Source organism: Telmatherina bonti (assembly GCF_933228915.1).
Source record: "Telmatherina bonti genome assembly, chromosome: 3".
NCBI lineage: Eukaryota > Metazoa > Chordata > Actinopteri > Atheriniformes > Telmatherinidae > Telmatherina > Telmatherina bonti.
This window is the reverse complement of record NC_136621.1, coordinates 32791499-32804000: the sequence shown is the minus strand read 5'-3', so window position 1 is coordinate 32804000 and position 12502 is coordinate 32791499. Positions and strand designations below refer to the sequence as shown.

At 37.1% G+C, this 12502-nt stretch overlaps 1 protein-coding gene across 1 annotated transcript; it reads left to right on the top strand.

Moving 5' to 3' along the window:
• The first annotated feature begins 1137 nt into the window (after window positions 1–1137).
• LOC306772114 (choline transporter-like protein 1) lies at window positions 1138–12139 on the top strand. The gene is made up of 16 exons (XM_079261526.1): window positions 1138–1302; window positions 1523–1609; window positions 3276–3418; window positions 3854–3990; window positions 5916–6009; window positions 6301–6470; window positions 8015–8104; window positions 8258–8400; window positions 8562–8748; window positions 9778–9946; window positions 10048–10204; window positions 10353–10436; window positions 10510–10647; window positions 10953–11189; window positions 11456–11530; window positions 11644–12139. The coding sequence occupies exons 1-16, from the start codon at window positions 1279–1281 to the stop codon at window positions 11665–11667; spliced, it is 1959 nt and encodes a 652-aa protein (XP_079117652.1). The 5' UTR covers window positions 1138–1278; the 3' UTR covers window positions 11668–12139.
• Window positions 12140–12502: the final 363 nt, after the last annotated feature.

The window sequence follows — 12502 nt, the reverse complement described above, 5'->3', positions numbered from 1 at the left end:
GTTGTTACCTTTTGTGTTGAATGAATTTTTTGAGATGAGGAAATCAGTAGTGCATCCTTCTACTTAAATGTCTTACTTTTATATTATATCACTGTAGCATGAACATATTGCATTTTTCATAAATTTCACCTGAAAGCCAAATATCCCTAACTTTTTGTGACTAGTGTGTGTATATATATATATATATATATATATATATATATATATATATATATATATATATATATATATCGGTATTTCCATTTCCTCGGTGATGATGGAGGCGATCACAGCGGCTTTAATAGAGTAAAAAAAAAATTATAAAGTGCTTGAATAAAAAAATGTTTAATTTAATTTAGTGTATGTGTTTTGATGTGACAAGTTGAAAGATTGAACTCAACTGTACGTTTAATGACTCACCTTTATAGCTAATGACGACCGCGGTATACTCCTCAGTATGACGTTTATTTTACACATTTACACTCACTTTAACTTTCTGGCACTATGTGAAACACGACCACAGTTATTTTCATGCAGTTATCCACAAATAAACAGTTTCGTCTTTATTCCAGCAAAGGGCGCCAAACACCACACGTGCGCTCTAACTGCACGAGAACGGTGTTGCATTCAAGGTACTATGTAACTTTCCCAATTCAACTTTAAATCAGCAAAAACAGACCTGTTCATAACAAATTTATCCAAGAGGAAACCGCAGATCTTGCTGCAAGATTTATTTTATATAGTTCATCATTCACTGTGGGATACTGCTCAACAACTGTTCCTGAATAGCGATGTTATGTTAAGTTTTCCTCGGTGATGATGGAGGCTATCACAGAGGCTTTAACAGAGTAAAAATCTGCAAAAAATGGAGATCGTTTTATAAAAAGTCTATCCAAGGTATTCCTTGTTTAAAAACACAATCTTGCACTTTAAAAAGGTACTGTCCTATGAAAATTTTCAAAGATGATAAATTAAACCTTGGATACTACTACACTTCCGTTGTTGTCGCTTCCTGCCGGTTTTACACACTTTTATCATAGTCCTTGAAGGTATCTTGCAATTTTTTAGGGTGGGGGAGGTAATATGAGTTCTTCCGCGTTTACCTGAAGCAACAATTACTTTTTTAAAGTATGTAATTTCCAATGAAACAACCAGAAAATAAACAAATCTGCCCCCATTCTGCTTATATTAACACAAAACACAGATTAGGAACAGCGGAAGTTAGCGGGTGCAACACGGCTTTTAAAAAGTAACAACCCATCAAGTTTTGTTTTCGCTGAAGCTGTGCTCCTGGTCACAATGGGGTGTTGTAGCAGCGCAGAGGTAAGTTGGCTAAAAGGCTAAAATTATGATGATTATAATGTTTTCCCCCGGTGCTTTAAGATTACAGACTGTTTACAACGTAACGTGGCGTCTTCACGCGCAGCAGCTTCATGTTTACACCAACTCGCTTGTTTGTTTGCCCATTTGTGCGGCTGTTTCAGAGCGCTACCAAGCAAAAGCAAGTGGAGGCTAACAGCTCTTGTTATTCATGCCTTGGCAGAGCAAACGTGACTGGAAACCGCTGGAGGAGCGTAGCTGCACGGATATCCCATGGCTAATTATATTTACGCTGTTTTGTGTTGGGATGGTAAGTCTAGTTGCTCGAGTTTCTGTATGTTTGTAGTTTAATAGCGACAGTTTAAACAAGCTCAGCAATGCCAGGAATGTTATTTTTCTGCTGTGATTTGCCTTTATTTGTCCCGAACTTGTACCAAAACCAACAATCTATTCAAGCTTTTAACTTGTGTTCATCAACCGAGGAGCTACAGATGAGTGAAATCCCCCTTTAATGGCAGCAGTTGGCCATGTTTGCATAACTACCCTGCGATAAACCCAAGTTTCGCTGAAAAATAATCTTAAAGAGGTGTCAATTCAACTTTAATTTAGTTTTTGCGTTGCTTTTTTGAGTTTTGTATTGTGCTTAACAATGTTTCAACACATTGTCAGCAATCACCAAATGGTGCACCTATTCTTTTTACTATAGCATCAACAGTGCTAAAAATGGCAACCCAAATTGAAAAAAAAAAAAGTTTGGATGTACTGTAAAGTGCAAGTAAGAACTAAATATAAGGATCAGCAAACAATGTGAACAACCAGATTTTTTGTAGCCGCAGTAAAACACTGTAAGCATCAAATGTTGAAACAAGTCAGAAAAGTTGGGACAGGGTCATGTTTACTGCTGGATGTAAACATCCTGCAACTGGGAGGCAAGACGCTGGACCAAAACAAAAGTTCAGTCCAATTTCACTTTGCCATTCAGACCATTTAGATATGGTGACACATTTATTAGAATACTTCTCTAATATGGATTCTATTTATGGATGTTTCTAACTTAAGAGGAACTGCTGTGCTATATGTACTTGTTGGATTAATTTGGTGTTATCATTTTACCCATGGACATTTGAAGAAAAACTTTCAAAATAAGACGAACAGTTCCTTTATTGGACAAATTAGGAAATGCAGCAAGAAAGCGATGATGCATATGACAGGAATGGACTTTTTTTTTCCGGTTTAAGAGCAAACTAGCCTCTAGATTTAGAAAAAAAAAAGGGAACTTTAAATGAATAATATCCTGTAGTATGTATTTCAGAGTCTAGTATGTGATGTAGTCATAATTCAGTCAAATCACACTGAACTTTGTTCAGAAGCAGACCCATGGAGTCTCTATCGACCTGTTTGGTGGACATCGAGGTTCTGATTGCAGCATCAGTACTTATAATAATACTTTAAATGATCGTGATGAAGCAATCACACCAAGTGTAGCTGTAAAACATGTTAAATCTGCAACTCCCCCTAGAATTAAAGCGTCTCTGCCATGTTACATCTACAGCAGCCCCAGAAGGAACAATTCAAGCACAAACTTTGTCTTGAAAGACACTGGTCACATCAATCTACTGAAGCTCAGAGTGTGGTGCACATGTTCATCTTTCCTCACTCACAGATGTTTTTATAAATGTAGGTGTCTACATGCTTTGAGGTTTTCATAAAAAATTCAAGGTCACTAATAACAAACCTAATGCAGTCATTTAGGATTAAAAACTGAAAAGGGGAAGACAGCAGTTTCGGAAAAGCTGTTGCTTTTACGATAAACTGGAGTCTTTGTGGTAACTTCATAATCATCTTAGTTTACATACGGTAGCTCCTTTATCCTGTTAGGTGACAGTATAAATGGTAATTGTAATGAAACTGTCACCCAGTGAAGAACTGAAGTGTTTGTACAAATAACATCACCGTTTAATCTGTGTGATTTGCAGGCATGTATTTGTGGCTTTGCCATTGCCACAGGAGGGGCCACCAGGCTTATCTCAGGATATGACAGCTATGGCAACACCTGTGGTCACAATAACACCAAAATAGAGGGTGTACCCCTTAGTGGCAAGGACATGAAGGACAAAAAGTAAGTAATCTTTTTTAATAAATGGAAGAAAATCTGAGCTGATGTGATGTTTTTACTGTTTATCATTGATTCATATTCCTTGTTTTGGTCTTGAGCTCTCCCATCAGAGGAGTCTGAAGGCTCAGTTTTGCTGAAACAATGGCTCATGCTTCATTGATGGGCTGATTGCCCATTGAGGCTTTGAATAAAAGGCGTTTCAGCAACAAAGAAGGATTTGTCCGATGGGTTTAGCAAATGTCACCATCTTGAATTTTCTGCCCCTTCCAAAACATCTCCATTGGCAGCAACCAAACACTGAGATTTCCATGTCATGTATTATTTTGGATTGTTTGGATGTGGCTAAATGGAACAGTCCATATATCTAAAATTAAATTGTTGTCATGTTTTTTTAACTTTTTTTTTTTTTTTTTTTTTTTTTTTTTTTTTTTTTTTAAGGTATGTTTTCTTTCTAGAACCCTGCAACTTGGACTTCATCAACAGGAAGATAAAGTCTATTGCCCTCTGTGTCTCCAAATGTCCAGCTACTGAACTGAAGACACACACTGAATTGAAGCAGTTTGCGCTTAATAATGGTGAGAAAACCTTGCAGGCCGACATAGTTTCAAGCTTACACATTAAATATTACAGTTCTAAAACTGACCTGGTCCACGTTGTTATGCCAACGACCACTCTGATCTTCTGGGACATGGACAAGGGAATGTGTGGAAGTTTCCTGTGGTGTAATTTAGCTCCTTTAGGCTGTAGGATGGTGCTTTCTTGAATATATCTCAGGAATGGTTCATTGGACTGAGAGTCAAGGAGTCTGGTAAGCTTTGGGGCTCTTTGTCATCTTCTATGAGCAGATACTGGTCAGATTGTACCATGTAACTGGTGAGGTTTTTATTGTGGCTGCTCTCAGAGGCTTCTCTTTCCTCCTGATATGTTTGTCCAGGGTTTTCCTTCTTACAAATGAGCAGAGGTGTAGAAGTAGAAGTAGAAATAAAGCACAAGTCCTGCCATGTTTTTGGATCTACCAATGAGTTTAGAACAGGTGTTTTTTTAACTCATCTTGCAGTGGAGCTGAGCTAACTGAATTCACCTGGTTTAGTGACTGGTTGGAAAGAGTTGAGTTGCCTGATAGGACTTCTACTTTCTACTCTGCAAATGAGATGATCAAGGATGTCCACTGCACTCATATGTGGTCCAAGTACTAATTTGTGTATTAATGATAAGATAAAAACACCATACAGATTTGCAAGGAAGATTAAAAACTATTTCAGGACCACCCTGCTGCTTCCTGTGTAGTGTTGTTGTGTAGATGCACCATCAGCCTCAAATCTGTAGCTCTTCAACATTGTAGGCATTCAGGTAACGATATGTATCAAGTTTAGCTATGAGGCCCTCATGAGCTTAAACAATAAATGGGTTTTATAGAAGATGAATTAATCACATTGCATGAAAAGCTACATGTTCATTTGCAGTATAGGAGTGAATAATGGATTCAGAGTAAAGTGCTTTGGGTACCGTGAAAAGGGGCTTTAGAACAGTTGTTGTTGTTATATAAGGAGGGATTTTAGACAATTGTTTTTCTTTATGAACCTTTGTCAGGTCTCTTTCACCTGACGGACTGATGGATGTTGATGTGATGCAGGTTTTCCGGTTAAAAGCTTTGTATTTTTGAGCTGTGCCATAGATGTGAGCTGCTTTGCTCACTTCAATGAACTTCCAGTAGCTTGGGTTGCTTTTGAGCTTAAGCATTAATAACAGTTCTTAATAATTTCCTTTTTCCTTCAGCCCTCTTGTAAGATCCAGTATTGATAATAAACAAAGAAGAATAATACCTTAATTATCACAAGGTGCCTTATATCCATAAAGCTCCTCTTGGCAAATTTGTACACACACATATATATATATATATATATATATATATATATATATATATATATATATATATATATATATATATATATATATATATATATATATATATATATATATATAATATCACACACACACCGATATCTGAAATTTGAATATCTGATGACATTTACAGATATTTGCCGATACCAAATCTGTTTATGTGAACATTATTGTGACTATGGTTATTATTGCCATTATAACTGTGTAAGATTTTATTAGGTTGTAATAAAATACCCATCCTATGTGTGTGTGTGTGTGTGTGTGTGTATATATATATATATATATATATATATATATATATATATATATATATATATATATATATATATATATATATATAGTGTGTGTGTGTGTGTATGTATATATATGTATGTATGTATATATATGTATGTATATGTATATGTATGTATGTGTATATATATATATATATATATATATATATACATAGCCAGTATGTAACCTAACCTCCTATAAAGGTAATTTAATCCTTTGTGCTTTTTTTGCTTTATATTATGATTATAGTTTGTTTTACAAATTGTTCATTGTTGGAACATTTTTAGGTCTAATATTTAATAAAGTTTTTTCTTTTTGTTGTTAGGCTCTGAACTCTGCTCTTATGATATTACTCCCACACGATATCCAAGCCATTCAGAGAGATTCACCAAATGTCCAAAACTTCCTGTTCCAGCAAGGTAATTAATGACGCAATACATATATTGGTGAGAGTCTAGTCCAGGACTTTAAGCCAGGAGAGGGGATTACATGTCATATCTGGTACTATTCAAATAGAAAATATTTCTCTTAAAGAACAAAGCATATCTAGATGTTTAGTAGGACTTCAGATGGCTCTAGTGAAATCTATTGACACAAACCCAAAATAGCAAGTAGCATGTTCATATCGCTTGCATTTATTCCACTGTTCAGGGTTGTTGCTTTATACAAAATAGGTAAATTAACATTATTTATCTTTTTCCTGTGTTCAGTAACGCTGTGCCGGTGTTCCACCGCTGTATTCCCATGGATGTCAGCTGCTATGCTGAGTTTGTGCAGGCCTTCATCACGTTTGTCAGTGACAACACTGTGTTGCGTCGGGTCATCGCCGGAGTGATGGCCAGCAAGGAGATCATCATGGGGCTTTGTGTTCTAGCTTTAGGTATAACGCCATCTATTCTATGTGACACAAACTGCATGAGTCATAAGATATGCACACATTTTTCTGTTCGTTTCTTGTTTTCACATAAAAGGAAGTTACTGCTATGTAATTAGATTTCTGCTGCAGAGCTCTACTTGCTCATGAGGATTCAGTAGGAAGGAAACTCTGAAGGGGAGCTATTTTTGTCATTTGAAGGAAAGAAAAAACAGGAAACGTCTGATTGGTTATCCTCGTGATTTCCTCTGAAGTTTTGGCCCACAGGCAGTCGTTTAAGGTCCACTCAAAGCCTACTCCCCAACTGGTACAGCAGAAGAGAGGCAACAGATCCTAAATTGATTTTAAATCCATTTAATCTGTTATTTCATCCGCCTGGTTTAGGTTTTGTAATTATGTTATTCATGGAAAGACAGATTTTTTTCTTTCTATTTTTTTTCCCCAGCGATCTTAGAGATGTTGCCATTCACTCTTTTATGTCTTTCTTTTTCAAATGAATGAATTAGATCAGATAATATACACTTTATTAATCCCCTGGAGTGGAAATATGCTTTGCCACCAACCGTCACGCACATTCAGACAGCACAAACATAGAAACTGAAGTGCAACGTAACAAAAACTAAGAAAAATAAAGATTCCCCAAGAACATCATATTCATTCATAATCTTTACCGCTGAGTCAAGTTAAGGGTGGCGGGGAAGCTGGAGCCTATCCCAGCAATCATCAGGCGTGAGACAGTGTACATCCTGGACAGGTCACCAGTCCATCACAGGGCCACGGAAATTGCAAGTATTCATTAAAAATGACATGTGCATTAGAACAAAGACCTTCTGAAACGTTCAGTGGAACACTGAGGCATATCAAGAAGGTCACTAAAAGAGCTTTAAGACTGTTAAAGATTTTATGTAGAAGATGGCTTCTTAGGAATAAAATAATTCTTAATTTTGACCTTCTTCTCTGACCCATTATAACAGGAGCGTCTCCCAACTCTGGTCTCAGAGAGCTACCATCACTGAGGTTTTAGTGTTTCCCTGCTGCAACACACTTCACCCCAATTAATGGCTCTTTAACGAACAAGGGCAAAGACGAAAAGAAGTTGTAGGAAAACCTTTTCATTTAGGGAAATACTAAAACCTGCAGAATGGTTGCTGTCAAGAACCGGAACTGGAGACCGCTGCATTAAAACGTCCAGAGTGACTGACAGTCACGGACCCAGTTTTTTTGTTTTTTTAAATCAGCTTGATCTTTTGTCATCCACACAAATTCAGCTCCCCAACAGCACAGCAGAGGAAAGAACTCTCGGAAAATTTCCTTGATAAAACACATAAAAAAAGATTTCCATTTACTTTAAAAAAAAATCTGAGAATGATATGAATGATGGAAGAATATCAAACAGATCCAACAGTACAAAGAAACAGCATGTAGTAGTATTTTTATCCAGCCATGTTTTAGCTGGACACAGAAACAGGTAAAGCAGCTTGACTTGACTTTTTCCACACACGTTTTATATACTAACATGATGCACTGTGGGTTTCATTTCTCTGTTGCAGTTCTCTCCCTGATCATGATGGTTGTTATCCGTTACATTTCCAAAATACTGGTTTGGATTCTCACCATTTTGGTCATCATCGGCTCTTTAGGTAGCGTGTTTTGTTTGTTTTTTATCATTTTTCAATACATTCCATAGAGATCAGGCGATAGTATGTTGTTGTTTTACCTTCGGTTTGTTTAGTTTTTCTTTAGTTTTTTTTTAATATCTTGAAGTTGTATTTAGAAATATGACCTTTTTATAGGTGGGACGGGAGTCCTCTGGTGGTTGTACGCAGACCACAGGAAAGCTCTGGAAAATAATGCTACTTCAGTGTTTGGAAAGGAAGTGGCCTCAGACAATGTTAAAGCCTTGCTTGTGTACGCAGTTGGTGCTACCATTTTTACGGTATGTCTGCATGCTCAGAGACTGTATGCAAGGATGAAAAGATTAAAAACAATACCTGCACATATGACAAAAATGCAAAAATAATAATTAAAAAAAGCATGCCAAGAAATGCAAATGTTTGTATAACTATTGTATAAAGTAGAGCTCGTTTAATCTTGCAGGTCATACTCCTTCTGGTGATGTTCTTCATGAGGAAGCGTGTGGCTCTCACCATCTCCCTGTTCCATGTGGCGGGTAAAGTGTTCATCCACCTTCCCCTGCTTGTCCTGCAGCCTTTCTGGACCTTCCTCTGCCTCATCCTCTTCTGGGTTTACTGGATAGCTGTGCTTCTCTTCCTTGGAACAACAGGTTAGGATGAAACTCAGTGGAGAACCGCGCTACCGCCATGTTGTTTGTGTGGATGTTTGGCATTATTCACAAGTCTGAATGCCCGTCAGTGTGTGTCTACTCCAACAGATCTGATTGCTCAGTCCTACAATCCCCAAAACAAGGAGAACAATTAAGTTTGTGACATTTAGTCTGCGTTTCATGGCATGACTGAACTCCCACATACATTCATAATCTTGTGCCGGTCTTGTGATGTGGAGGATGCTTTATAAGAACTGTTTCTCTCTTCATCTCCCACTTCCCTTTTCTACTGATTTAGAAGTAGTATTTAAAACAAAGCGACAGCTTTTAATCTTTTTTTTTTTTTTTTTTTTTCCTTCCCACCTATCTTCCCTGTTTTTATTACATCCGCCGAGGAGGTTATGGTTTTATAGGCGTTTGTCTGATTGTGCTCAACATAACTCAAAAAGTTATGGATGGATTTTCATTAAATTTTTAGGAGTTGTTGGAAATGTGAAAAGGAAGAACTGATTTAATTTTGGCCATGATCCGGATCACCGTTTGGATCCAGGAACTTTTTAAAGGCCTTGGCGGAGGTTTGCGCTCTCCGACTGCTTTTCTAGTTTATAGAAATGTTTCATAATGATTTATGATGCCTTTGTTCCAATAATGCTCCTGTAATGAAAAGTCATTTCTGTTCATTTTCCATTAAATTAGTCAGATTAAATACATTTGCTCAATTGCAAATGTAATTATCCCTTATATTTAATGAGTTGGAAAAACATTGCGCCCTTCAATTAAAAGGAAATGCACACAATTAGATTTAGGAAATGAGCTCAGCATGACTAGAGGACTCGTAAATCATACTGCTGCATTTGAAGCTCATGAAGGCACAAAGTGGTAAATACATGTCAAAACAAGAATTAAAACTATTTGCAGGCATTGTGATAAAAACAGGCATATTCGCATGCAAAAAAACATTTTTTTTTTCCTCTGTAAAGCATCCAACCGAAACATCCTACCCAACCTCGGCTTTGTTTATCTTTGCAGGGACGCCAGTAAAGAACAACTCCACAGGTGTTGTTGAGTATGAAATGCAAGGGCCTCTTCAGTACATGGTGTGGTATCACGCCGCTGGTCTCATCTGGGTAAGCGAGTTCATTCTTGCTTTCCAGCAGATGACTATCGCTGGAGCTGTGGTTACTTACTATTTCACCAGGTAACGACAAAGAAGCTCAGAGCTCGTCTTTCCATGTTTTATGTTCCGTCATGTTTATGTTATATTCATTATGTCTTCTCTCCTGGTGGGATTGACTTAAGGAACAAGTCCCAGATGCCATCTACGCCCATCCTGTCTTCCATGGCACGGACCATCCGCTACCACCTGGGTACTCTGGCCAAGGGCTCCTTCATCATCACACTTGTCAAAATCCCTCGTCTTATCCTAACATACATTCACAGCCAACTCAAAGGAAAAGTGAGCTATGAAATATGGGTTTAAGCAAAAACAAAAAATCCACATTATGCATAAATTAAACCAGATAATCTGTCTTTATTGGTATTTTTCCTTCCTTTGTTTTGTTCTTGATTATTGAACTTGTGTAAAATGTCTGTGTTTGTGACAGGAAAACGCCTGCGCCCGATGCATGCTGAAAGCCTGTGTCTGCTGTCTGTGGTGTCTTGAGAAGTGCTTAGCATACTTAAATCAAGTAAGTAATCACATCTAAAGGTTGTGAATCTAAGGGGTTTTTCCATCTTCAAGTCTTTGTCTCTTTATTTCAGAATGCTTATACAGCAACAGCCATTAACAGCACCAGTTTCTGTACCTCGGCCCGGGACGCTTTCGTCATCCTGGTGGAGAACGCGCTCCGAGTGGCAGCCATTAACACTGTGGGAGACTTTGTCCTCTTCCTGGGAAAGGTATATGCTGATACAGTTCTTACAGTGTGTTCTGCTGTGATGTTCAAAGAAGGATAAACTGGGAAAATATGCTGGAAGTGGCTGAGCTCTGCAGTTTTCTCTAAGATGGAACAGCATGACATGTGTAAAAGTTGCCACTTTACTTTATAGGGGAGTGATGCAGTTATCCTGGAGCTTGTTTTCCATGTTTTAGCTTGTAACTGCTGCCTCCAAGTGGCCATTATTTTTTTTTTTCCTGTCCATGTTGCCGCTTCAGGCAGTTTGATGGGGTTTTTTTTTAACAAATTTTCTGTCTACATCCTCAGGTTCTCATTGTGTCCTGTACAGCTTTTGCTGGCGTTTTGGCTTTAAACTACCAGAGGGAGTATACGGTGTGGGTGCTGCCTCTCTTCATCGTGTGTCTGTTCGCTTTCCTCGTGGCCCATTGTTTCCTCTCTGTGTTTGAAAACGTGGTTGATGTCCTCTTCCTCTGCTTCGCTGTGGACACAAAGTATAATGATGGCAGTCCTGGACATGAGTACTACATGGACAAGACCTTAATGGTGAGAAGGGGGTTTGTAAATTGGCATTGTTGTTATGGTAATTATTATTATAAACAGTGTCCATATGATTTGGGGAGAGAAATGATTTATGAATGACTGGTTTATAAGGATTAAGACAAGATAAGTTGACATAGAAAATGCAAAGAGATGATTTTGCAGTCTTAGTTCTTGGAATTTGGTGTTATTATCTATCTATAAGAGGTGTATTAAAATGATTAAATACCTTAAATTATTAGTATCTATATTCAGTAACTGTCCTTTTCCAGGAATATGTTGAGAACAGTAAGAGAATGAGTCGGTACCAACCAGGTGATGGAGACGGCCGGGAAATGAAGTCCATGGTGAGTTAAGTCTTTCAATCTACTTTAAAATGTTTAAGTTGGAATAAAAAGACAAATAAATTCTTTATTGTGACTGCATGAAGGTGGGTTGTGATTCGTTTTTTATCTTGCAGAAAAGTGGAGGAACTGTAGCTTGACCAAGTGTCGGAACGAAACTGCTAAAAACTTCTTGAAAACACTCCATGTAACTCAGTTTACCAGCATTAAGGAATATAAATAATAATGTTATTTACTGTGTATAGAAGCTTTGAACAGGTATGAGTCTCATTTTGCTTCCAGTTTCTGAGAGAATGTGTTTTAAAATTTAGACACTAATAGATTATGGTACAGGATGTATTGCAGTTGTTTTGTTTTTGATGGTTTTCTGAGGGGTTTTTTTGTCCATTGTGAATAATAACATTTTAAACATTTTTTAAAGTTGTGCAGTTTGATTGGTTCTGTGTACATTTTAAAAGAAATGGCTAACCATTTATTTCATATTGGTCTGTTTTTCAAGAAAACAAGTTGTAAATGACTTATTAAAGTTTTTTGTATTTTTATAGTGTGATTTATGTTCCCCTCACATGTATGAAAAGCATCAACCAAATGTACTTTTGTCACATACAATGTTTTATGCCGTCCACATTATCAATAAAAAATATTTACATAGAACTGTATTGACAAAAAAATGGACAGAATTTAAAAAACAAGCCAAAACATAGGACTCACTCAAAATATCATGTTATCTAACATAATTATAAAACAAGAAATCTTCAGAAGTGATGGCAGAGTTTAACCACTTGAGGGCAGCAAATCCTCTAAAATGTTTTGCAGTATTTCCAACCCATCCGGATACAATGTTCTCTTTGACTGTCCACTTTGAAACCTGAAATGATGCTGACATCTTAACTTCCCGTGCTTTTTTTTTTTTTTTTTTTTTTAAGTCATTACACACTTTAGGACTTGATTGAGTTTATTTATTTGTTTTTATTG